Source organism: Pelodiscus sinensis, chromosome 17 (genome assembly GCF_052426305.1).
Source record: "Pelodiscus sinensis isolate ZL-2025 chromosome 17, ASM5242630v1, whole genome shotgun sequence".
NCBI classification, from domain to species: Eukaryota; Metazoa; Chordata; order Testudines; family Trionychidae; genus Pelodiscus; species Pelodiscus sinensis.
The window spans coordinates 35,973,269-35,999,202 of record NC_143068.1 but is presented as its reverse complement, the minus strand read 5'-3'; the positions used below and the strand labels follow the sequence as shown (position 1 = coordinate 35,999,202).

Sequence of the window (25,934 nt, the reverse complement as noted above, 5' to 3'; positions counted from 1 at the left end):
CACACAAAAGGGAAGCTGACAAGAAGTGGAAACTTGGACAGTTGACTAGGGAGGAGTATAAATCTATTGCTCGAGAATGCAGGGGAGTTATCAGGAAGGTGAAAGCGCAACTGGAATTGCAGCTGGCAAGGGATGTGAAGGGGAACAAGAAAGGTTTCTCCAGGCATGTTAGCAATAAGAGGTGATCAGAGAGGGTGTGGGGCCCTTACTGGCTGAGGGAGGTAACCTGGTGGGAAAAGCTGAAGTACTCGATGCTTTCTTTGTCTCTGTCTTCACGCACAAGGTCAGCTCCCAGACTAATGCAGTAGGCAAGGCAGTATGGGAAGGAGGTGGCAGCCCTCGGTGGGGAAAGAACAAGTTAGGAACAATTTAGAAAAGCTAAACATACACAAATCCATGGGTCCGGACTTAGTGCATCCAAGGGTGCTGAGGGAGTTGGCAAATGTCATTGCAGAGCCTTTGGCCATTAGCTTTGAAAAGTCGTGGAGATCGGGAGAGATCCCGGATGATTGGGAAAAGGCAAATGCAGGGCCCATCTTTAAGAAAGGGAAGAAGGATGATCCAGGGAACTACTGGCCAGTCAGCCTTACCTCAGTCCCTGGAAAATCATGGAGGGGATCCCCAAGGAATCCATTTTGAAGCACTTGGAAGAGGGGAAAGTGATCAGGAATAGTCAACATGGATTCACCAAGGGCAAGTCGTGCCTGACCAATCTGATTGGCTTCTATGATGAGGTAACTGGCTCGGTGGACATGGGGAAGTCAGTGGATGTGATATACCTTGACTTTAGCAAGGCTTTTGATACGGTCTCCCACAATATTCTTGTTAGCACGTTAAGGGAGTATGGATTGGATACATGGACTGTAAGATGGATAGAAAGCTGGCTGGACTGACAGGCCCAATGGGTAGTGAGCAACAGCTCGATGTCAGGTTGGTGGTCAGTTTCTAGTGGAGTGCCTCAAGGATCAGTTCTAGGGCCAGTTTTGTTAAACATCTTTATTAATGACCTGGAGGAGGGGATGGATTGCACCCTCAGCAAGTTTGCGGATGACACTAAGCTAGGGGGAGAGGTAGATACGCTGGAGGGCAGGGACAGGGTCCAGAGTGACCTGCACAGATTAGAGGATTGGGCCACAAGAAATCTGATGAGGTTCAACAAGGACAAGTGCAGAGTCCCGCCCGTGGGACGGAAGAATCCCAAGTATTGGTACAGGCTGGGGACCGACTGGCTAGGTAGCAGTTCTGCAGACAGGGACCTGGGGTTACAGTGGATGAGAAGCTAGATATGAGTCAACAGGGGCCCTTGTAGCCAAGAAGGCTAATGGCATATTCGGGTGCAGTAAGAGGAGCATTGCCAGCAGATCCAGAGAAGTGATTATTCCCCTTTATTCGGCCCTGGTGAGGCCACATCTGGAGTATTGTGTCCAGTTCTGGGCCCCCCACTACAGAAAGGATGCGGACGCATTGGAGAGGGTCCAGCGGAGGCAACCAAAATGATTCGGGGGCTGCAGCATATGAGGAGGGCTCAGAGCAGGGGCGGGGCAGGGCCTCAGAGCAGCCTCCCGCCCCATCTCTGCACACACCCCACGGCGGGGGGGCACAGTGCTGAGAGGACGGGCCAGGCAGCTCCAGGAGACACTCCCACTCGGCAGGGCCTCTGCAGGTGCCCCCACCCGCCCGCCCCCCGGGGCAGACAGAGCAGTGCTGCAGGCCACGGTTCTCCAGGATTCTCTTTATTAAAAACGTGCCCAGTACAAAACAGGAGAGAGCGAGGCCTGAGCCCAGCCGCCCTCACGGCCCACAGACCTGCCCGGCCCGGCGCACAGGCAGGCAGACAGACACAGTGTCGCTCACAGCAGTTTGCGCCAGGCAAACCTCTCGGAGCAGCCCCTGCGGGGCCGGGGGCAACCAGATAGAGCGTCCCGTTCCCCCCACCGTCGCAGTCGCCCAGTCCCTGGAAAGCAGGGCCCTGCCCTGCCGGACCCGCCTGGAGCTGAGGGAGGCCCTGGGCAGAGATTTCATGTGCCAACGTCTCCACCGCCCCTGCCAGCCTTGGCTGCCACATGGGAACAAAACAGCAAACACAAAGAGTCTGCGGGCAGGAAGAATTGCTGGCGGGGAGAGGCGCTGGTCCGGGTTGGCGCTGGTCGGGGTTGGCGATGGCAGGGAGAGGCGCTGGTCCGGGTTGGCGCTGGTCCGGGGAGAGGCGCTGGTCCGGGGAGAGGCGCTGGTCCGGGTTGGCGCTGGCGGGGAGAGGCGCTGGTCCGGGTTGGCGCTGGCGGGGAGAGGCGCTGGTCCGGGGAGAGGCGCTGGTCCGGGTTGGCGCTGGTCGGGGTTGGCGATGGCAGGGAGAGGCGCTGGTCCGGGTTGGCGCTGGTCCGGGGAGAGGCGCTGGTCCGGGGAGAGGTGCTGGTCCGGGGAGAGGCGCTGGTCCGGGTTGGCGCTGGCGGGGAGAGGCGCTGGTCCGGGGAGAGGCGCTGGTCCGGGTGGCGCTGGCGGGGAGAGGCGCTGGTCCGGGTTGGCGCTGGCGGGGAGAGGCGCTGGTCCGGGGAGAGGCGCTGGTCCGGGTTGGCGCTGGTCCGGGTTGGCGCTGGTCCGGGGAGAGGCGCTGGTCCGGGGAGAGGCGCTGGTCCAGGGAGAGGCGCTGGCCCGGGTTGGCGCTGGTCCGGGTTGGTGCTGATCTGGGTTGGCGCTGGTCCAGGGAGAGGCGCTGGTCCGGGTTGGCGCTGGCGGGGAGAGGTGCTGGTCCAGGTTGGCGCTGGTCCGGGTTGGCGCTGGTCCGGGGAGAGGCTCTGGCGGGGTTGGCGCTGGTCCGGGTTGGCGCTGGTCCGGGGAGAGGCGCTGGTCCGGGGAGAGGCGCTGGCCCAGGTTGGCGCTGGTCCGGGTTGGCGCTGATCTGGGTTGGCACTGGTCCGGGTTGGCGCTGGTCCGTGTTGGCGCTGGCGGGGAGAGGTGCTGGTCCAGGTTGGCGCTGGTCCGGGTTGGCGCTGGTCCGGGTTGGCGCTGGTCCGGGGAGAGGCGCTGGTCCGGGGAGAGGCGCTGGCACAGGGGAAGCCATCTAGGCCCTACTGCTCCGGGCAGTTCAGGATGTCGTACTTCACGTAGCCCACCTGCTCCACCTGGTAGCGCGGGGTCATGCGCCAGTAGAAGCGGTCCTGGCAGAAGTGGTACTTCCCTGGGCGGGGAGGAAGGCGGAGGGGAGAGGTTAGCAGGAAGGGGGCCGTGGGCTCTGAAGAAGCCAGGCGCAGTCCCAGCTCTGGCCATGCTGAGGTGCTGCCGGGGCAGGGCAGGGCCCCAGAGGACGTGTTGGTGCGGCTAAGGAGGCCGGCGATGAGGCCCACCCGCGAGCCCAGCCCAGGTCCTGCACCCTGCTGGTGCCAGCCAAAGGGGCCCCAGAGACCAGCCCCTCCTGGCCCCCTCTGCTCCGGAGGGCATGGGCCAGGACAGCTCCGGCAGGCGCAGGCGCAGGGTGGAGAGCGACACAGCTCTCAGGCAGAGGGGGCTCTCCCCTGCCTCGGCTCCTGGCACCAGCCGGGGTGTCTCAGACTTGGGGGTGGAGGTGGGGAGAGGCCCTAGAGCCGCAGGACCTGGCACGGGGCCTGGTGGGCTACGGGCTGTGCCCAGGTGCCAGGGAGGGCTCCCTGCCGCAGGCCTGTCTCGGCCCCGTGAGGAGCCCCGCGCCCGGCTCACCTTGGTACAGGAAGACGTTGTGGGCGTTGAGGGGCACGCCGGCGAAGGTGTCATCGGTGAGACGCGGGTAGCCCTTGTCCACCTTCTGCGCCTTCACGTCCAGCCTGCCGGCGGAAGAGCAGCGCTGACTCCGGCGCCCGCAGACCCGGAGCTGGGCCCCCGCAGCAGCGGATTCCCCGGACCTGATTAATGCCCTGCCCCCTCCGTCTCTGCCCCCCCGTCACTGCCCCGCCAAACCTGCCCCCCCACCAAACCTGCACCGACCCCCCCGTCACTGCCCCGCCAAACCTGCCCCCCCACCACCTGCACCCCCCGTCACTGCCCCGCCAAACCTGCACCGACCCCCCCGTCACTGCCCCGCCAAACCTGCCCCCCCACCAAACCTGCACCGACCCCCCCGTCACTGCCCCGCCAAACCTGCCCCCCCACCAAACCTGCCCCGACCCCCCCCGTCACTGCCCCGCCAAACCTGCCCCCCCACCAAACCTGCACCCCTCCGTCACTGCCCCGCCAAACCTGCACCGACCCCCCCGTCACTGCCCCGCCAAACCTGCACTGACCCCCCCGTCACTGCCCCGCCAAACCTGCACTGACCCCCCCCGTCACTGCCCCACCAAACCTGCACTGACCCCCCCGTCACTGCCCCGCCAAACCTGCACTGACCCTCCCGTCACTGCCCCGCCAAACCTGCTCCGCCCCGCCAAACCTGCACCGACCCCCCCGTCACTGCCCCGCCAAACCTGCACCCCCACCAAACCTGCACCGACCCCCCCGTCACTGCCCCGCCAAACCTGCACCCCCACCAAACCTGCACCGACCCCCCCGTCACTGCCCCGCCAAACCTGCCCCCCCACCAAACCTGCACCCCTCCGTCACTGCCCCGCCAAACCTGCACCGACCCCCCCCGTCACTGCCCCGCCAAACCTGCCCCCCCACCAAACCTGCACCCCTCCGTCACTGCCCCGCCAAACCTGCACCGACCCCCCCGTCACTGCCCCGCCAAACCTGCACTGACCCCCCCGTCACTGCCCCGCCAAACCTGCACTGACCCCCCCGTCACTGCCCCGCCAAACCTGCTCCGCCCCGCCAAACCTGCACCGACCCCCCCGTCACTGCCCCGCCAAACCTGCACCCCCACCAAACCTGCACCGACCCCCCCGTCACTGCCCCGCCAAACCTGCCCCGCCAAACCTGCACCGACCCCCCCGTCACTGCCCCGCCAAACCTGCACCCCCCTTCACCTGCCCCCCCCCGTCACTGCACCGCCCCACCAAACCTGCACCGACCCCCCCCGTCACTGCCCCACCAAACCTGCCCCACCCCACCAAACCTGCACCCCTGTCACTGCCCCCCGTCACTGCACCGCCCCACCAAACCTGCACCCCCACGTCACCGCCCCACCAAACCTGGACCCCTCCGTCACTGCCCCCCCCCGCCAAACCTGCCCCACCACACCTGCACCCCTCTGTCACTGCCCCCCGTCACTGCACCGCCCCACCAAACCTGCACCCCCACGTCACCGCCCCACCAAACCTGCACCCCTCTGTCACTGCCCCCCCCGGGCACTGCCCTGCTCCACCAAACCTGCACCGACACTCCCCCCTCCTTCAGCAGCCGGCACCCACTCACCTCCAGTACTTCTCCCCACTGAAGAGCAGCACCTTGTTGTTCCCCCTCTGCAGGGCCCCCGAGATCCGCTCGGCCTCCTTCCCGATGCCCAGCTTGTCGACCCCGCGGGGGCCCACCACGCTCCTGCCCGCGTAGACCCAGAACCGCCGGCCTACAACAGAGACAGCGCTAGCCAGGGAGCAGCACCCCGAGCTCCGGCAGCAGCCAGCGAGCCCCCGAGGGAGCAGAGCGGCAGGGCAGGGAGCTGGGAAGGGCCAAGCCCGTCTGCCAGGCACTAGAGAGCGACCCCTGGGCCCTCTCCAGCTCCAGGGGCCCAGGGCTCCAGGGAGCAAGCCGGCCGTGCCCCAGGCTGAGGTGCTGACTGGCCCCCCGTGCAGCAGGGCAGGGCGAGTGGGGGAGGCAGCGGGCGTGTACTGGGCTGGGAGGGCCCCGATCCTCACCAGAGAAGAAGTAGAGCTTCTTGGTGAGCGTGTCCTGGAAGGCGGCGTCGATGAGGGCCGGGAGGGCCGGCCACGTGGCCGAGGTCCGGAACGGGCCCTGGATGGCCCCCTTCCGGGCGACCGAGCGCTTCCAGTAGTTCCTGAGGGCACAAAGTTACAGCGTGGAGCTGGCTGCACGAGGGGGGAGCCCCAGTGCCCCCCAGGCACCCTGCCACGCTCAGCTCCACTGCAGCGCCCAGCGGGATTGCGTTCCAGGCCCAGGGCCCACGTCCCAGTCCCACCGGCTCCCTGCACCAGGAGGGCGACTCCAGGGTTCACTGCTCGGTAGCCGCCGTGCCCCCCGCCTGGCTGGGATCTGCCACAGCCCCTGCAGCCCAGGCGGCCCGGCGCGCTCACCCGCCCTGGAAGAAATGCAGCTCGCCGTTGATTTCGGTGATGGCGTCGAAGGACTTTGCTTTGCAGGGGTCTTTGCTGGGGTCCACGGGGCCGGGCTCAGGGGGCAGGGGGGCGTCGTCCTCCGTGCTCACGTCAGACTCTGCCGTGGTGACCGTGTCCTCGGCTTGCGTGGGGGGCTGGCTGGGGGCGTCTGGTGCCTGGGTGGGTGGCTTAGGAGCAGGGGGCTTGGGACCAGAGCCCTGGCCTGGAAAACAGGAAGGAGCATGAGGCCAAAGCGGCCGGCGAGGGGCCCCGGGGACCCCAGAAGGGCAGGTCGGTGCAGGCGGTGAGCCAGCGGCCTCGCTCCGGGGGCACCACGTGGGTCACGCTGCCAGCCCTGTGGGCGTGGAGCAGGCCTGCCTGGGGCGCCCCAATCCTGCAGCCCGCCCCCTCCCTCCCACCTGCAGCACGCAGGGTTGCCATAGAAACTGGAATCTCCATGGATACTGCTGGAAGCACTGAGCAGGTGAACGTGCAAGTCGGGGCATTTCTCTTTCCCACGGCCCCGCCGCTGGCCCCGCCCACAGGCCTGCCCTGCCGCCCAGCCCCGCCCCTGGCCCCGCCCACAGACCGGCCCTGCCGTCCAGCCCTGCCCCGGGCTCCGCCCACAGCCCCGCCCCGGGCCCCGCCCACAGGCCTGCCCTGCCGCCCAGCCCCGCCCCGGGCCCCGCCCACAGACCGGCCCTGCCGCCCGGCCCCGCCCCGGGCCCCGCCCACAGCCCCGCCCCTGGCCCCGCCCACAGACCGGCCCTGCCGTCCAGCCCCGCCCCGGTTCCCGCCCACAGCCCCGCCCCGGGCCCCGCCCACAGACCGGCCCTGCCGCCCGGCCCCGCCCCTGGCCCCGCCCACAGACCGGCCCTGGTCCCGCCCAAAGGCCTGCCCTGCCGTCCAGGCCCGCCCCGGGCCCCGCCCACAGCCCCGCCCCGGGCCCCGCCCACAGGCCTGCCCCGCCGTCCAGGCCCGCCCCGGGCCCCGCCCACAGACCGGCCCTGCCGCCCAGCCCCGCCCCGGGCCCCGCCCACAGGGCTCCCGCTCACCATAGAGGAACTGGACGCCGCTGACGTCGTCGGGGTGCAGCTGGAAGTCCCGGATGTAGCTGTACATCGGGTACATCAGCGCCTCGCGCACGCTCGAGTGGTCCAAGCCCAGAGCGTGGCCGAACTCGTGGGCAGCCACCAGGAAGATGCTGTAACCTGGGACCCGGCACAGTGTCAGGACCCAGCCAGCCCCGCCCCCAGCCGGCCCCCCAGCCCCGGGGTCTGACCCCCCCAGCCCTGCCTAGCCCCGGGGGTCTGACCCCCCTCCCACCAGCCCCCCAGCCCCGCCCAGCCGGCCCCCCAGCCCCGGGGTCTGACCCCCCCCAGCCCCACCTAGCCCGGGGGTCTGACCCCCCCCAGCCCAGCCTAGCCCCGGGGGTCTGACCCCCCTCCCAGCCAGCCCCGGGGTCCAGCCCCGCCCCCAGCCGGCCCCCCAGCCCCGGGGTCTGACCCCCTCCAGCCCTGCCTGGCCCCGGGAGTCTGACCCCCCCAGCCCAGCCTAGCCCCGGGGGTCTGACCCCCCTCCAGCCAGCCCTGCCTAGCCCCGGGGTCCAGCCCCACCCCCAGCCGGCCCCCCAGCCCCGGGGTCTGACCCCCTCCAGCCCTGCCTGGCCCCGGGGGTCTGACCCCCCCAGCCCAGCCTAGCCCCGGGGGTCTGACCCCCCTCCAGCCAGCCCTGCCTAGCCCCGGGGTCCAGCCCCGCCCCCAGCCGGCCCCCCAGCCCCGGGGTCTGACCCCCTCCAGCCCTGCCTGGCCCCGGGGGTCTGACCCCAGCCCCGCCCCCAGCCGGCCCCCCCCCCCTGACCCCCCCCAGCCAGCCCTGCCTAGCCCTGGGGGTCTGACCCCCCTCCAGCCAGCCCTGCCTAGCCCCGGGGTCCAGCCCCGCCCCCAGCCGGCCCCCCAGCCCCGGGGGTCTGACCCCCCTCCAGTCCCACCTGGCCCCGGGGGTCTGACCCCAACCCAGCCAGCCCTGCCTGGCCCTGGGGGTCTGACCCCAACCCAGCCAGCCCTGCCTAGCCCCGGGGGTCTGACCCCAACCCAGCCCTGCCTAGCCCCGGGGGTCTGACCCCCCCCAGCCCAGCCTAGCCCCGGGGGTCTGACCCCCCTCCAGCCCCACCTAGCCCGGGGGTCTGACCCCCCCAGCCCTGCCTAGCCCCGGGGTCCAGCCCCGCCCCCAGCCGGCCCCCCAGCCCCGGGGGTCTGACCCCCCTCCAGTCCCGCCTGGCCCCGGGGGTCTGACCCCCCTCCACCCCTGCCTAGCCCTGGGGGTCTGACCCCCCTCCAGCCAGCCCTGCCTAGCCCCAGGGGTCTTTCCCCCCCTCCAGCCAACCCAACGTTGCAGTCCAGCAAGCCCCGGGCCAGCCCCCACAGGGAGCGGGAGTGCAGCAGACGGGCTGAGGCCAGGGCCAGGGGGAGCGGAGGGGCCGTGGTACCTTGGTCGGGGCAGAAGCCCCACTTGTGGTCAGTGTCGTAGTTGCTGGTGGTGGCGCACCAGAGCTTCCCGTCCTGCCGGCCCTCGCTGGTGCAGGCGCCGTAGGTCTGGCCCAGGAAGGTGAAGGGGAACACGCAGGGGTCGCCCTGGGAGTTCCCGCCAATCACAGCTGTGTCTGCAGCACAAACCAGCAGTGCTGTCTTCAAGTCGAGTCCAAGTGGAGTCTCAAGTGGCTACAGTTTAAGTCCAAAATCGAGTCTCGAGTCCCTAACGTCACTTTGGAGTCAAGTCCCAAGTCGAGTCTCGAGTCTTCATTTTAAAAATGTCACGTCGCTTTCGTACAAGCCGTCAATATCGGCATTTTCGGACAATTTTTCACCAAGTCGATTGAACAAAATGAGCAAGTCTCAAGTCGAGTCTCGAGTCACAAACAATGAAGCCGAGTCGAGTCTCGAGTCGAGTCACCTGGCGACTTAGGTCGGACTCGAGTCAACAACTCTGCAAACCAGCCTGGTGAGCCGGACTCCAGCCCCCTGGCGGGGAGCAGCCCAAGGAGACGCCCACTGGGGCAGCTGCCCCTGCAGACACAGACTCCCTGGGGCCCCTGCGGGTAGAGGGCTCAGAGTGGGGGCAGGCAGCGAGGGCCTGGCTTCTGAGGAGTCTGGGGCCAGCCCAGCTCGGGCACTTGCCCCTAGAAAGAACCCTCCTGCCCAACAGGCCCTGGGCAAGGGAGCCAAGGCCAGCAAGTGCCAGGGGCCGTGAGTGAAGCAGCAGCTCCCAAAGCCAGTCCCCTCTCGGGGTCCCTCTGCAGCTGGCCCGGGTGGTGCGAGCGGCCACAGCAGAGCCCACGGGAGGCAGCCGCTGGGCCAAGGGCCTTTGCTGGCAGCCGGCGCCGAGGGAGGGGCGGGCCCAGACAGGCTGGAAGAGGCAGCTGGGGAAAGCTGCAGGCCTCGGCGGTGCCCAAGGGCAGAGACTCCCGCAGGCGGCGACTTGGCTAGTGCCCTGAGGGACCCGCCCTCGCCCCGGAGCCCAGTACCTCGGTTGGGGCAGAACCCGTATTTCTTGTCCTGGTCGAAGCTGGCGGTGGTGGCGCACCAGCGGTAGCCGTCGGAGCGCCCGTCCGTGGTGCAGGCGGAGTAGGACTTGTCCTGGAAGGTGAAGGGGAAGTGGCAGGCGGCCCCGTCGCTGTTGCCATCGTAGGTGTAGAGAACTAGCCAGGAGAGAGGGAGCTGAAACGTCTCTGCCAGCCGGGGTCTGGCCTCCTGCCCCCCAGCGCCAGGAGCCTCCACCCGCCCGGCCCGGCCCTCACTCACGCTCGCTGGGGCAGAAGCCGTAGACCTTGTCCTGGTCGAAGCTGGCGGTGGTGGCGCACCAGGGCAGGCCGTCGGAGCGCCCGTCCGCGGTGCAGGCGGAGTAGGAGCGGCCCTCGAAGGTGAAGGGGAAATGGCAGGTGGCCCCGTTGGCGTTGCCGAAGCTGGTTTTCACCACTGGGCGGGAGAGAGGAGGGCGGTTCAGGGCTGCGGGCAGTGCCGGGGGGCGGGCGGGGTCCCACCGGGCAGCAGCCCTGGGTCTGGCCTCACCTATCCCTGTGCCCAGCGTCCAGAGCTCGTCGTCGTCGAAGTGGGCGTCTCCCTGGACCCCTTTGCCAGGGGGGAACGCGTGAGCCAGGAGCCCGTCCTTCCCGTCAAAGGGGTACCCGTCGCCGTGCTCTGGAGAGACACCCCGCTCCGTCAGCCACGGCCCTGCTCCGCGCCCCGTGAGCCCTGCCACCCAGGCAGCCTCCCCCGCCCACCGCCCGCGGCTCACCCTCGGTGCCAAACTGGATCATGATGTCGGCCTCGCCGCTGCGCAGCTGGGTGAAGGTGAGCGGGGTCACCTCGCTCCACACCTTGAAGGCTCGCTCAAAGGCGTCGTCTATCACCGCTGCGTCCAGGTCTGGGGAGTAGTTCAGCACCCTGCGGGGGGCACAGGGTCAGACCCTACTGAACCGGGCAGGGGAGGCGCTGCCCCCCTAGGACTGCAAAGCCCAGGTCGGCCAGGCTGGCAGCCAAGGCCCCCCGGGCATGGCAGATTGGCCAGCGCTGGGCTGTAAAACCAGGCCCGCTCCCCCACCCCGCCCCGGGGCGCCCACCTGGGATCTCCAGGCCCGGGGGACTCACCGGTAAGTGAGGTCGTGGTGCTCCCACTTGAGGTCCCCTTCGAAGGTGAGGAAGCGGCCCACGTCGGGGACGCCGCAGCGAGGGGCCCGCATGGCCTCCAGCGTGCTGGCATCCAGCTCGCCCGTCTCCTCCAAGCCCAGCTTCTTCTGCATCCTCCTGAGCGCCTTGGCCAGGGACACCTGCCTGCTGCGGGTCTCGGGCCCCGGCTCCGCGTAGCCGAAGCGCTGGAGGTAGCGCTGAGCAAGGAGAGACAGTCAGGGCGGCTGGCCCGCTGGGAAAGTGCCCCCCAGCCCAAGGAGACGCCAGCTCTGCCCCGGGGACACGCAGCTCTCCCCCCCTCCATCAGCCAGGCCCCGGGGGGGCCGCGGGGGCACCGGGCCAGCTCCTCACCTCGGCCAGCTGCAGGTTCGTCAGGTTACTGACCAGCTCCCCGGGGAAGGTGACCAGAGCTGGGGGCTGGGAGTGGAGCGGTGCCGCCCAGCAGCTCAGGGCCAGGAGCCCCACGGCGAGTGGGGCCAGGAGGGCGAGCCCCATGGCGAGGCAGTGGCTGAGGTCCCTGGGCTGGCTCTGACACTGGTGCCCGGCTGCCCTGCCACTCTGCAGCACCCAGCCGCCGGCTCCTATTTATGCTGGGCCGTGAGTCAGAGGCAGCCGCAGGTGACGAAACGCTCACTCAGGCCTGGGCTGCTCAGCCCTTCACTATTGCAACACCCTGTTTACCAGGCACAGGCGCAGCAGCGGGACATCCTGTGAGGCAAGAGCCCGGCGGAGGGGCTGGGCTGCCCCCACGTGTGCCGTGCCCCCAGGCTGCAGAGCGCCCCAGCCCCAGAGCGACGCCCAGAGGTCGCTGCTCCCCGGCCCCGGCGCTGGGGCGCACAGCCTGGGAAGACACCACCACGCCGTGCCCCCAGGCTGCAGAGCGCCCCAGCCCCAGAGCGACGCCCAGGGGTCGCTGCTCCCCAGCCCGGCGCTGGGGCGCACAGCCTGGGAAGACACCACCACGCCGTGCCCCCAGGCTGCAGAGCGCCCCAGACCCAGAGCGACGCCCAGGGGTCGCTGCTCCCCAGCCCGGCGCTGGGGCGCACAGCCTGGGAAGACACCACCACGCTTTGCTGCCTGCCCCGGCTCTCCCAAGGGGCTGGGGCAGCACCTCCCCTAGGCCCTGTGGGGCTCGGGGCTGGCCGGGGTGGCTGGGGCCAGCTCTGCTCAGTGGCGTAAACGGGCCGAGAAGCAGCCAGCCGAGCGCACGGGGGCAGGGTGGCCGGAGCTGGCACCACAGGGGTAGCGCTGCCTAGTGGGACCTTCAGAGCCCCCGTGCAAAGCCAAACCCACCCGAAAACTGGCCTGTCGGGGCAGCACCAGGGACAGCTTGTGGGGCAAGTCTGGGGTCCCTGGGTGCCGGGCTCCTGGGCCAGCGCCCCACCGTGGGGTAACGGTACACAGGCACCGCGGGATGCCCCAGCCATTGCCCCGCCGTGGGGTAACAGTACACAGGCACCGCGGGATGCCCCGGCCATTGCCCCGCCGTGGGGTAACAGTACACAGGCACCGCGGGATGCCCCGGCCATTGCCCCGCTGTGGGGTAACGGTACACAGGCACCGCGGGATGCCCCGGCCATTGCCCCGCTGTGGGGTAACGGTACACAGGCACCGCGGGATGCCCCGGCCATTGCCCCGCCGTGGGGTAACAGTACACAGACACCGCGGGATGCCCCGGCCATTGCCCCGCCGTGGGGTAACAGTACACAGGCACCGCGGGATGCCCCGGCCATTGCCCCGCCGTGGGGTAACGGTACACAGGCACCGCGGGATGCCCCGGCCATTGCCCCGCCGTGGGGTAACAGTACACAGGCACCGCGGGATGCCCCGGCCATTGCCCCGCCGTGGGGTAACAGTACACAGGCACCGCGGGATGTCCCGGCCATTGCCCCGCCGTGGGGTAACAGTACCCAGGCACTGCGGGATGCCCCGGCCATTGCCCCGCCGTGGGGTAACGGTACACAGGCACCGCGGGATGTCCCGGCCATTGCCCCGCCGTGGGGTAACAGTACCCAGGCACTGCGGGATGCCCCGGCCATTGCCCCGCCGTGGGGTAACGGTACACAGGCACCGCGGGATGCCCCGGCCATTGCCCCGTCGTGGGGTAACGGTACACAGGCACCGCGGGATGCCCCGGCCATTGCCCCGCCGTGGGGTAACGGTACACAGGCACCGCGGGATGCCCCGGCCATTGCCCCGCCGTGGGGTAACGGTACACAGGCACCGCGGGATGCCCCGGCCATTGCCCCGCCGTGGGGTAACGGTACACAGGCACCGCGGGATGCCCCGGCCATTGCCCCGCCGTGGGGTAACAGTACACAGGCACCGCGGGATGCCCCGGCCATTGCCCCGCCGTGGGGTAACGGTACACAGGCACCGCGGGATGCCCCGGCCATTGCCCCGCCGTGGGGTAACGGTACACAGGCACCGCGGGATGCCCCGGCCATTGCCCCGCCGTGGGGTAACGGTACACAGGCACCGCGGGATGCCCCGGCCATTGCCCCGCCGTGGGGTAACAGTACCCAGGCACTGCGGGATGCCCCGGCCATTGCCCCGCCGTGGGGTAACGGTACACAGGCACCGCGGGATGCCCCGGCCATTGCCCCGCCGTGGGGTAACGGTACACAGGCACCGCGGGATGCCCCGGCCATTGCCCCGCCGTGGGGTAACAGTACACAGGCACCGCGGGATGCCCCGGCCATTGCCCCGCCGTGGGGTAACAGTACACAGGCACCGCGGGATGCCCCGGCCATTGCCCCGCCGTGGGGTAACAGTACACAGGCACCGCGGGATGCCCCGGCCATTGCCCCGCCGTGGGGTAACAGTACACAGGCACTGCGGGATGCCCATCTCGCCCAGCCACCGGCTTTCGGCCTCAGCCAGAACCAGCCGCCTCGGGACGGAGCCGCTCCGCGGTGCCAGGGGCTGGGCCTGTGGGAAAGGGGCCGGGGGCCCAGGCTGGAGTGCGTGTTTGGGCGCAGGGAGGGGAGCTGCTCCCACACGTGCTGCACCATTGGAGAGTCACCGGAGCAGCCAGCTGGCTCTGTGCCCCAAGGGACATGCCAAGCCCCCAGGTGCATGGCTCAGGCCCGGCCTCCTGGCTCAGCGCCTCAGGCAGGCCGGTCACTCGGGGTGTGAGCCACAACCAGCCTCCCCCCAGGGCTAGCGCCAGGCCCGCCCTGGGCATGTCACTTTCCCTTGGTTATTTCACCCGCAGAGAACATGTCCTGCCCCCCCGCCCCGGCCCTGGCCTGCTGGCTCGTGGCTCTAGCTCGCCCCCCACTCAGACTCAGTGGCTGTACGGCACGGTGAGTGACACGGACTCTCCAAGGGGGCCAGGGGCAGCTCGGGCCCTGCTGGGCAGGACTGGGAGCAGGGTGGCCAGGAGGGAGCAGCCCAGAGACTGCCTTGTTGCCCATTGGGGCCCCTGGCTGTGGGGCTGGGCAGGCTGGCTCTTCTCACGCCAGTTTGGGAGGGTCCTTGGCTCCCTCCCCCCTTGGGAGCAGAAGCCCAGGCCCCACCTGCCATCCCTGTGCCCCCTGGACCTGGCTCTGCCATAGACCAAAGGCTCCCGGAAAGTCTCCGCGGCCTCGGCCCCCTCAGGCCTGCGTGGGGCTGGTCCTGCCTTTCAGCAGGGGAGCCCCGCAGAGCATGGGGGAGCCGTGCGGTGCCCACAGCCCGCCCGCCTCGGCTGATGGGTCTGAGCCTCACCCTGCCAGGGCCAGTCGCTGGCACCGGGCACTGCCGGGGGCGGGAGCTTGTTACCCGCTGGGGCTGCACTCAGCCAGCTGGCTCCCCGTTCGCCCGCCCCCGAGGAATGACCCCCCGCGGGCCGGGGGCGCCGTGGCAGCAGGCGTCTGCCCCCACAAGCCAAGGGCTGCTCCGGGTGCAAGGAGCCAGGGTCGCTGCAGGGGTCTGGGCTCAGAGCAGCCCCCCAGAGCCAGCTGCACCTGGCAAGGAAGCCTCCCCCTCCAAGCGCAGCCTTCGATTGCTTCACCGCACGCCACAGCCTGCGTGATGGGCAGGAAGTTACTAAGCCGATGAAGAAAACCCTCCTTGAATCACAGCTCTGCACACGCCTGCCAGCCCCCCGGGAGGAAGGGGGGAGTCTGGGGGCTCAAAGGGGGGGGCTGCATCCAGGGGGGCTCAGTGCCCGGATGTTGCTGGTTCAATGTGACGGGGGGGGGGGGAGTTTGTGGTTGCAGGGAACAGCCCAGAGGTGCAGCCGGGGCGTCTGGGACCCTGGTGCCCCCGACCCTGCTCAGAGGACACGGCCGGGTCTGGCCAGAGGCAGACAAGGGGCTGCGGAGGGAACCCGGCCACCGGCCCAGCTGGCCCCAGCGAGGGGGGAACATTGGACGGGGGGGGGGGAAGAGGGGCCCAGGCGACCCTCTTACCAGGGGAGAGGACAATGGCCGGGGCAGGGGCTGTTGCGGGGAGCCGGGGGCTGTTTTGGGGCTGAGGGCAGGGCAGGGCAGGCAGGACTCAGCCGGCTGCAGGGGAGGCTGGCGCGGGGCTGGGGCCAGGCCGACCGGCCGGAGGATCCGTCGCTGTTCAAAGCCCAATAGCCCCGCCTGTTCGGTGGGGGCTGAGTCGCTCTGGGCTGGGGGACAGGGGGCACCGTTCCTTGCGGCGGGGCCGGGGGAGGGGACCCCCGAGGGGCTCACGGCGGAGGAGGCGGCTGGAGGCCCGAGAGGCGCCGTCCCGGAGGCGGAGGGGCGGACCCCCCAGGTGAGAGGGGCCCCCGAGAGAGGGTCGCCGCACAGGAGCGGACCCCTGAGAAGGGGCTGCCGTGCAGGAGGGGGGGTTCTGCCCGGGAGCCAAAGGGCCAAGTGTGGGCAGGACCTGAGAGCCGTGACACCCCCGCACTCAGCACCTACAGGCCCAGGGACCCCCATGCTCCACAGCCTGGGGAGCAGCTGGGGGGAGGGCAGCACCTTGGCCCCGTGCCTGTCACCGCTGCCTGGGCTGCAGGGCAGGGGCAGAAGGGGACCTGGGTCCCTTCCCTTGCTCCCTGGGCTGGGAACCCGGCTTCCCGGGACACGGACCAGATGCAAACGGGCCACAAGGGGGGAGCCAAATTCCACCTCGCGCTGGGCACCTGGCGCAGAACCTGCACCCAGCAGCCCGGGCACCACCCGCCCCCAGGCCTTCCATGGGGCCAGCCCGGATGGCAAAGCCTCCTGGACAAGCCCTGGCCCTGAGCCCAGGCACCCCGGGGGGCGGTTCCACAGCTGGGCTCCCCACGCCAGATCCTCTCCCCTGACGTGCCGGCACCCGTGCTCCAGCCCTGCACCCCTCCCTGCTGGGCCAGCCCTGCCCCTCGAAACCCCTTCTCCCTGGGCCCCTCCATTCCAGCAGGCCCCACAGGGAGTGGGCAGAATCTGCCCTGGTGGCTGTCAGAGCCTCCCATCCATGGGGCAGGCCGCCCCAGGCCCTGTGTTCTGGGGTCCCCACCAGCAGCCCCCCCAACAGGCCTATGGACAGGACCTGGGGGCGCAGGGGGCCTGGCATGGTCAGGGAGCAGCAGTCACCATGGCAACAGGAGCCAGAGTGACCCAACAGGCAGCTCTGCTCCACCCTGTCCCACTGCCGCCCCCAGCCCCTGCCCTGCCCCATGGCAGCAAGCGACTGCCCCGCCTGGCCCCGGTCCCCGAGTGATGCAGGGCTCAGGGGAGCCAGCCGGGGCTGGCGATGCCCAGCTCACGTAGCCTGGGGCAGGGGCTTCAGGCAAGGGCTGCAAGGGGGGGCGGGATGGAGCGGGAAGAGGCGGGGGCTGGGGAAGTGGGGGGTGACTCAGCCTCTGCCCCCCGGGACAGCCCTGGTGGCTGAGCTTGCACCCCAGCGTGGGAGCAGCCTGAGGCCTTTGGCGGGGCAGGCACCAGGGCCGGGGTGGCATCTGATGGAGCCTGGGGCAGAGGGCTGGCACGCGCAACAGCAGCTCGCACGCCTCTGGCCAGGGGGCTCCCGGACAGGCCTGCACGTGCCCCAGCGGGGCGATCGCTGGGGGCTGGAAGCGCCCTGGACACCCATACACAGCGCAGCCCCAGCCTCCCCCGGCCAGCTGCTCCATGAGTCACGGCCAGGCTCCTGCAGCTTCGCCCGGCATCAGCGCCAGGCCGGGGATTTTCGGGTGACTCCCTGGAGCCAGACAGGGGAAGGGAAAGCACCCTGTCTGGAGCCAGCACACCTCCACGCAGGGCCCCGGTGGGGAATCCCAGCCCCCAGGCCAGGCCCAGCTCCAGGCAGCCCGCGAGGGCTCAGTCTCAGCAGGCAAAGGAGCTGCAGGGAGGGCAGCGGGCCCAGAGGCGAGGGGCTGCAGGTGGGTCTCCAGCCACGGACAGGCTTGTGCGGCCTGAGCTGCCTCCGAACCTGCACCCGGAGCCTGGGAGCAAGGCCCCTGCCCGAAGGCCGGCTGGGGGCAGGAGAAGGGCTCAGCCCAGAGCACCTGGGGCCTGGGTGCAGGGAGCCTGCTTGGGCCTGGGACTTGCAGGAGCCTGGCCATGAGAGAAGCGGCCCAGCTCCCCTTCCTGCCGTGCGTCAGCCCCAGCCCAGCCCGGCTCCCACCAGCCGAAAGGGGAAGCCGCCTGCATCAGCTGCCCACCAGCCTCTTACTCACGGCCAGGTCTTCCTGTCAGACAGGCCTGCTGGGGAAGCCCCTTCCCTCCTGCAGGACAGATGCCCAGCGAGGCCCAGTGGCCGGCTCCTGGCAGTGTGGTACCTCAGGACCCCCACAGGGTCCCAGCCAGCCTGGCACGGGGTGGGCCCTGGAGCAGCACGGGATGGAAACTGAGGCGTGAGGTCACCTGGGCAGGAGCATTACAGCCAGGGAACACCCCGGGGAGGCTGCACGTGGGCCAGGGGCCAGGGACCCAGCGGGGCAGTTACCTGAGCCAGGGGGCAGCCTCCCACCAAGGTCAACCCGAGCCAGCTCCGCTCCTGAGGGCGGTGGCTGTCAGGGAAGCTCTGCGGGCTGGGATGGGTTGTGCTCTGCTCCGCGTGGTCACGGTCTCTGCGTGGGCCTGGCTCCGCGGGTGGCAGATCCACCTGGGCGGGACGGTTTCCTCCAGGCACGCCCCACAGCTCCACCCCGCCCTAGGCTGGAGCTTGGGGCCTGCAGCCCCCGGAGCCCTGTGAGCAAGAGCCATGGAGACAGGCGCTGGGCAGACACGTGCAGGGTGGGGATGAACGCCCCGGCCTGGCCCTTGCAGCCACAGCCCCAGCGCCGCCCAGGTCAGGTGGAGCCGTTCGCTGGCACAGGCTGCCACAGAGCAGCACTGAGGCTGGCCGGGTAAACCCAGCCCAGCCCCAGGGACCCCTGGGTTCCAGCTCCGTCTGTCTCCATCTGTCCCTCCTCCTTGCTCAGAATCCTGTGGGCCCCAATGGCACCCAAAAGCCCCACACTCCCCAGTGGGGGAAATGCTGCTCCGCTGCCTGCCCAGAGGTGGGCCCCAGGGTCCGGGGGTGGCAGGTGACAGTGACCAGGCAATTGGATCAGTGTGGTCTCAAGGGCTCCACGGATACAGGAGCTCATGCCCAGGTGCCATTCAGCCCACCCGCAGAGCAAACAGCCCTTTCCACCCCCGGGGACCAGCACAGCACACAGGGAAACTGAGGCAGACACGGGCTTTATGAAACCGCCACAAACTAGGGCTGCCAGGGGTCGGGTTTGAACCGGACAGTCCAGTATTTGAGCTTTGTGTCCGGGAAACACGGAGACGAGACCTGAGAGGACAGAACTGGCGGGTTTCTAACTAAGATGTCGACTGAGGTCCGGGATTTTGTTGGAACCACCTGGCAACCCTCCCTCAAAGGCAGCCGCACGTGGTCGCCAACCGACACTGGGGTGCGCCTGCAACCCCTGGCCCAGGAGCTGGGCCTTGCAGAGGCCCCACGCGGTGCCCGAGCTGCAGGCCCTGCCTTCGGGGGGAACTGAGCCCAGGGGAGCCGGGAGGTGCAGGGCTCTCCATCACCGCAGAGGGTTAAGAGCAGGCTGGGCAGACACCCACGGGGGGGGGCCTCGGTCCTGCCAGGACTGGCTGAGCTCTCCAGGGCCCCGCCAGTTCGATGGCTCTATGGGAAAAGGCGACACGGCGGCGCTGGCGCTGTCAGACGGGGAGGGGCCAAGGCAGGACCAGCCCCTCGGCGCCAGGAGCAGACGCAAGAGCCCGGTGTTCAGAGGGGCCTAGGAAGGCAGGGGCTGAGCCCAGGGCAGGCTGACGGGCAGCTGGGGACGGAGGGCGGGCAAACAGCAAGGGCTGGGGCAGAGCCCTTCGGCCCGCCCCCGTGGCTGGGGAGTGTGAGCTGCTGCATTTGGAGCCCAGCGAGAGAACAGGGCCCCACCGGGTGCACAGCCCGGCAGGAGTCAGCAGCTTGTGAGGGTGACACAGCCGCGCCCGGCAGAGCTCAGGGTGCTGCATGAAAGCAAAACCCGAGGAGAGGAACCAGCTCCGAGCTGGCGCTGTGCAGGCAGCGGGCAGCACCCAACACCCGCCGGCTGGGCAGGGCCACCCCGAGCCAGCGCAAGGGCAAGCACAAGCCAGACCCGCCTCCCTCTGCCCCCAGCAGCATGGCTGGCCTGCTGGCACCCTGACTCCTGCACGGATGCCGGACCCTGCTGACGGGTCAGGAGATCTGCTGGGGCCTTGGCGCTTGTGACCCCGTGACAGGACCCCCGGGCTCCTTGCCCCTGCCCCGGGTGACAAGGCCAGGCTCCCGGCTCGCCAGGGTGGGGCACAGGCCACGGGGTGCTGGTGCGGCAGGGCCAAGGCCTGCGCAGACAGCCTGGGGAGCACCGCCTGGAGCCGGGCCTTGGAGGAAGTCCAGGGGTGCCGGGACCCGGGCCAGCAGCAGCACATCCGGCAGGGCGGGTCCCACGCAGAGGGGCTGGCAAGATGGAGCGGGGCAGGCTCAGGCTGAGACTGCCAGTCGCACCCATGGGCTGGCCACACTCCCCGATGCTCATCAGGGCCCCTTGGCCCACGCTGGGCGCCTGAGCGACCGCCCTGGTGCTGCACCTGCCCCTCACCTGGGGGTGGCTCCGGGAGGCCCCAGGAGCCGGCCGAGCGCTGCCTCTGCCCTGGGCTGCCAGCCGCGGGGGGGGCATCCCCAGCACCCCTGCGCGGGACACGCCGCTCACAGCGCAGCAGGCGAAAGGGGCCGTGAGCCAGACCCACCCGCCCCCAGCCGGGGGACTCGCTTCCAGCCCCGGCCCGCAGCCAGGCATATCCCACTCCACAGGGCCAGGCTCAGCCCCTGCCCCCGCAGCCCCCCCCCAGCTCCCCGCCCCCCGGCCCTGCTTGGCTCCCAGCCTGGCCCAGGTCTCCCCTCTCTGCAGCCGCTGCCAAGGGAGCGCACCCCACGTGCCCAGCTAAGCGACACGGGGCGGGACAGCCCGGCCCCAAAGAGCAGCGAGCCCAGGGCCCAGGCAAGACGCAAGCCTGCAGGGCGGGGCAGGGAGGAGGCACACCCAGCCCGAGCAGGGTCTGTGCCCTTCAGCCATGCTGCTTCCGGCTGCCCAGGCACCGCCCCAGCGGGGGGACTCCCCATGCTCTGGGCCGGAGGGGCGCAGGTGGAACTGTCAGCAAAGCTCAGGCCCCCGGCCCCCGCGATGCAGCAGCAAAGGGAGGGCAGGTCTGTCTGCAGGCGCAACAGAACGAACGGCTGCGGGCCCACACAGGCGGCTAGCTGAGGCGGGGCCCCCGGCATTGGCAGGGCCCCCGGCGATCTCCCGGCATTGGCAGGGCCCCGGCGATCTCCCGGCATTGGCGCTGCAGCGAGCCCCCGGCGATCTCCCGGCATTGGCAGGGCCCCCGGCGATCTCCCGGCATTGGCAGGGCCCCGGCGATCTCCCGGCATTGGCAGGGCCCCCGGCGATCTCCCGGCATTGGCAGGGCCCCCGGCGATCTCCCGGCATTGGCAGGGCCCCGGCGATCTCCCAACATTGGCAGGGCCCCCGGCGATCTCCCGGCATTGGCAGGGCCCCGGCGATCTCCCGGCATTGGCAGGGCCCCGGCGATCTCCCGGCATTGGCAGGGCCCCGGCGATCTCCCGGCATTGGCAGGGCCCCCGGCGATCTCCCGGCATTGGCAGGGCCCCCGGCGATCTCCCGGCATTGGCAGGGCCCCCGGCGATCTCCCGGCATTGGCAGGGCCCCCGGCGATCTCCCGGCATTGGCAGGGCCCCCGGCGATCTCCCGGCATTGGCAGGGCCCCCGGCGATCTCCCGGCATTGGCAGGGCCCCGGCGATCTCCCGGCATTGGCAGGGCCCCGGCGATCTCCCGGCATTGGCAGGCTCTGCTGCCTTTCAATCTTTGTGCATTTCCAAGCGGAAGCGCCTCATCCACCAGCCCACGGGAAGCCCCTCGACTAGTCGATTAACCAACGGTAACGTGGCTAGTCAGAGCTGGGCGTTTCCAGCCGGCGCTGGCCAACAAGGCACCTTGCCCGCAGCACAGCCAGCGCCAGCACGTGGAGACCCGCCAAGGGCCGGCCCAGCATGTGCCACTTGCGGGGGAGCCCCCTCCAGACTCCTGAGCCGGACTTTGCTGGGGCCCCGAGCAGGACTGCAAGCCACAGGCTGCTCGGCCGAGGGGCTCAGCACCCCGGTCCTGCTGGCTCCGGGGGGTGCTAGGCCTACGCAGCAGGGCTGGGCAGAACGAACACGCTGGGGGGTTACTTGGGCACCTCACGGCACCCGCCCCCCGGGGACCCTGCTCCACACAGGCCCGTGCTCACCTTGGCTTTCTGGACTTTCCAGCAAGCTGCTTATTCCCCCCTCTGCTCGGCCAAAGCAGGCTGATGACTCAGCAGCCCCTCCAGGGCTGGGATCCGGTGGCTCAGAGGTCTCAGGTCCTGGGAAGGAAGCCACAAGAACACAACACGGCCGGGGGGAAAACAGCCAGCAGAGCAGTTCCCAGCGCGGCCAGGGCCGGGCCATGCTGCTGTTAGCACTTTTAGTGGCCAAGAAAAAGCCAGGCCTCAGTGCAGCCCCAAAGGGCCCTGGACGCCTCCCTCCTGCAAGCCCCCCGCCAGCGGGAGGGCCCAGCAGCCAGTCGGCTTCCAACAGCCTGGTCCCCACACCGGGGCAAGGACACGCGCAGGGAACCAGTCAGCGCACACAGCAGGGAGCGCTCTCTGCCACAGCTGCCCCGTCTCCCTGGGGCTGTGAAGTCCCGGTTAGTCAGTTAAATCTTAGGGTCAAGCCGTTACCCGATTAAGCGAGATCTTGCGGGGGGAGGGGTGGTGGGGACTGCTCCAGCCTGGTGGGAGCAGCTCCCCCCGGGATTGCTCCTGGGGCCCCCCCACGCAGCAGGAAGCCGTCTCCTGATCCCCAAGGGGCTGGAGCAGTCCTCTGCCCGTAACGGGCTGCTCCTGGCACCGGTTAACCAGTACTAGCAAGGCTGATATATAGATGGAGATGGAGATATAGCATCATCTCCTAGAGCTGGAAGGGACCTTGACGGGTCATCGAGTCCAGCCCCTGCCCTCATGGCAGGACCAAGCACCATCCCTCACAGATTTGTCCCAGATCTCCACGGCTATATCTAGACTGGCAGGATTTTCCAGAAATGCTTTTAATGGAAAAGTTTTCCGTTAAAAGCATTTGCGGAAAAGCACGTCTAGATTGGCAGGACACTTTTCCGCTAAAGCACTTTTTGCAGAAAAGCGTCCGTGGCCAATCTAGACGCTTTTCCGCAAAAAAGCCCCGATGGCCATTTTTGCAATCGGGACTTTTTTGCGGAAAACAAATCTGAGCTGTCTACACTGGCCCTTTTGCGCAAAAGTCTTTTGGAAAAAGACTTTTGCCCGAACGGGAGCAGCACAGTATTCCCGCAAGAACGCCGACAATCTTACATGAGATTGGCAGTGCTTTTGCGGAAATTCAAGCAGCCAGTGTAGACAGCTGGCAAGTTTTTCTGGAAAAGCGGCTGCTTTTCTGGAAAAAGTGGCCAGTCTAGACACAGCCCAAATGTTCTCCTCAAGGACTGAGCTCACAGCCGTGGGCTTAGCAGGCCAATGCTCAAACCACTGAGCTATCCTCCCCCCAGCGCCTGCTTTCTGGGTAAGCGGTTACTGGGTCACATCCCTAATTCCCCGCCCCCCAGCACCTCTTTGGACGTCTCTTTCTTCCTCAAACTACGGTTACAGCCCCTAGCACTACGCTGCCGCCTATCTGTCCTCCTCAGGTGGGCAACTCCGCCAATGTGGCAGCTACGCCATGCTCGCCACCCTCCCCACAGCCTCGCTGGCAGGGGGCACTGTGCCCTCGGGGGCAGCGATGGCATTCCCTGCCTGTGCACCAGCCCCCGACGGGCGTAATCACACCAGCTCTCAGCGCTGGCCTGGCTCACAGCGAGGGGGACGGAGACCCAGGGCCAGCTTGCCAAGCTGTGCAGGCACACGCCCAGGGAAGCCGCCTGGCATGCCCTCCAGGAGGGGGTCTCGGCTGCTGGGAAGCAGGCGGTGGCGAAGCTGCTGAGTGAAGCAATGTGGTGGGAGGGAAAACCCATTTCCTGCAGCAATGGTTGTTTTGCTCAACAGTTTACAAAATGTGCTGATGCAACCCTGCTCTCCAGGTGGACTATAAATAGGAGCCGTGTTGATGTAGCTGCAGGGCGTTAGCCCACATCTCCACCTCCTTAGTCAGGTTTTGCTGTGGGCGTTTGCACGCGAGGAACAAACGAGGGACGTTAAGTATCAGTGAGTTGGATAGTCGAGTAAGCTCATGAATTCTTAGCAGTTACTTGACTATTCTGGGCAGCAACGTGGGGTGCCAGGTGGGAGCTGGTCTGGAGGGGTCTGATACAGAGGCAGCAACACAGGGTGGCAGCAGCCCCTGTCGGGGGGGAAAAGGAGGGGCTGAGCTGCCAGACCCGGCATGAGCCAGAACTGAGCCAGGCTGCCTGTCACCCGTCTCCTAATACACTTTAAATGCAGAGCCGCAGTGGGGGGAGGTCCCAGACCCAGCATGAGCCAGGACTGAGCCGGCCTGCTGGCCAGCCCACTCAAAAATGTATTGGCAAGGCGAGGGAGAAACACGTATAGTCTATAGCATTAACCGATAAGGTTTTGCTTGTCAGCTAATCGACTATGATTACATCCCTAGAACAAACATCCCTGCTTAGTGTCACAGACTAGCAAGCAGCCCAGGGACAATCCCGCCGGACTGAGGCTACGTCTAGACGACGGAGTTTTTCCAGGATCCCTAAATTCCAAAGCATCCAGGGAACGCGTCTGCTCGTCCGACATCTTTTGTGGAAGAGCAGATGCTCTTTCGGAAGCTCTGTCTTCCTCGCGGGACCAGAGAGGAGGGTTTTCTGAAAATTGGCCCAGTGTAGACGGGCCACATTTCGGAAGAGCCTCTTCTGGAAAAACAATCGGCAAAAGGCAGCATAGATGGAGCCCGAGTGCTAGGCTGAGACTGTCCATGGCTGGAGCCACCTTGCTGGCAGCGCAGCTCCCAGCCGTCCCAGAGGGCAGGGCAGCTGGGACGCATCAGCAAAGGGAGTCAGAGGGTAGACGGGATGGTTAAACGGCCTCCCTTGGCCTCCTGCATCCCTCGGTCCCGCCGCAAGGCGCCAGGCATGTGCTGTGACCAAAACATCTCCAAAGAAAGGCTCCAGCGCAGCGAAGGGGACAGCGAGAGAGGGAACCCGGCGCTTCCTGGGGGTTTGTCCCATGGCCAATCACCCGCATGTTCCTCATTTGATGCGTCTGACCTCAGTGCCCCGCGGCTGGTTCTGCCTTTCCCCACCATGCCTGAAGGGCTTTTAACCTGGAAGCACTTACGGGCTCTCGCTCAGGCTTCCTGAGAAGCTGAACAGATGAGCTCTGTAGGTCTCACTCTCAGGCAGTTTTCCAAGTCCCCAGGCCTGCAGCAGCAGGGCTACTGAAGACCAGGAGGGAGGGGCACGAGCAGAGTGGGTGAGCGGCAGGGGCAAGAGGCTGAGCTAGCCTGGCGGGGAAATCCATGGGTTTACCTGCAAGCACACATTCCCAAAAGGCACCAGACCCCACGTCCAGCCAAGCTCTGGTCCTACGGAAGCCTAGGGCTGGGCTACATCACAAGGGCAGGCGTAAGTCCCTCCGGCCTGTTCTGTACCAAAACACAGCCAGCTGCCACCACATCCCCTCCTGGCCTGGTCCCAACCCTCCACCCCGGAAACCCCAACTGACTCCCTGGAGCAGCTGGCCAGAGGGCCAGGAAACAGGAACTACGCGAGCTCCCAGCCCAGGGAGCAGTTCTCCTATTCCAGCCCATGAACCCAACCCCCGAGTTCCCGCGCCAGCACTCGCCCGCCTGCGGCAGTTCGAAGAACTGTTCCAGGCTCTTCTGCCCGGACCGTCAGCACCGGGCTGTGACACTGAAGTCTAGTGCTCAGAGCATGTACTGTACGGGGCAGCCACTGGCAAGGGCCCCCCATCCTACACCAGAAAGGTGCTCCCCTGCTCAGGCAGGATGGGCGCACGGGCTTATTACTGTGACGCCACAGAACAGAGAGGCAGGGAGACCCCTGCTCCCCGGGCCCGCCAGCCAGAGCACCGGGAGCCGCCGAGCCACGTGCGCAGGCCCTGGTCCAGTCGCTCATGCCGCGTTCCAGCCCAGAGGTGGATGGTGCCAAGCCACAGGCACGTTTCATTAGCCCGGCTGGCAGCAAGAAATGCGATTTGCTGAGGACACAGGGAAGTTCCTCTTCCGCCCTTTGCCGGGCACGTGGAGCCTGCCAGACTCAGGGCAGTGGCTCAGCAGGGAGGAGCACGGAAGAGAAAGCCCCAAGGAGGGAGTGAAGAGAGCAGAGCCCTGACAGGAGCTTGCCCCGGCCACACACGCAATTTATACAAGAGCCGTGGGGACCGCAGGAGCCCCAGGGATCACGCACGCAGGAGCCAGGGAGATGCTCCCTGAAGCATTACTGCCAAGTCCAGGGTCAATATGCTGTCAGAAGAGACGCCAGCAGACTTGCACAAGCACAACTCGGTCCAGGTTCTCCTCCTCCCTGCAGGAGTCAGTCCCGGCTGAAGGCAGCCAATGAGGCCAGAAGAAATTGGAGCAGTGTCATTGTGGGCAACA

General features: G+C 68.0%; 1 protein-coding gene across 1 annotated transcript; it reads right to left on the bottom strand.

Annotated features, from left to right (window-relative positions):
* Positions 1 to 1,717: 1,717 nt before the first annotated feature.
* MMP9 (matrix metallopeptidase 9) lies at positions 1,718 to 11,746 on the bottom strand. Its single transcript, XM_089769795.1, has 13 exons — positions 11,213 to 11,746; positions 10,823 to 11,058; positions 10,470 to 10,618; positions 10,244 to 10,372; positions 9,977 to 10,150; positions 9,700 to 9,873; positions 8,665 to 8,838; positions 7,232 to 7,387; positions 6,156 to 6,399; positions 5,760 to 5,899; positions 5,320 to 5,470; positions 3,691 to 3,794; positions 1,718 to 3,175 (listed from the first exon to the last, which is right to left on the bottom strand). Exons 1-13 carry the CDS (start codon positions 11,354 to 11,356, stop codon positions 3,066 to 3,068), a joined length of 2,085 nt encoding a protein of 694 aa, XP_089625921.1. The 5' UTR covers positions 11,357 to 11,746; the 3' UTR covers positions 1,718 to 3,065.
* Between the last annotated feature and the right edge of the window lie 14,188 nt (positions 11,747 to 25,934).

Bases quoted from the DNA above. Each gene is read 5' to 3' on its own strand.
- MMP9 (XM_089769795.1), bottom strand. From the start codon at position 11,356: ATGGGGCTCGCCCTCCTGGCCCCACTCGCCGTGGGGCTCCTGGCCCTG. The intron at 11,059-11,212 runs GTGAGGAGCTGG...CTCCTTGCTCAG, and splicing joins CGAACCTGCAGCTGGCCGAG to CGCTACCTCCAGCGCTTCGG. The intron at 10,619-10,822 runs GTGAGTCCCCCG...TGCCCCCCGCAG, and splicing joins CACCACGACCTCACTTACCG to GGTGCTGAACTACTCCCCAG.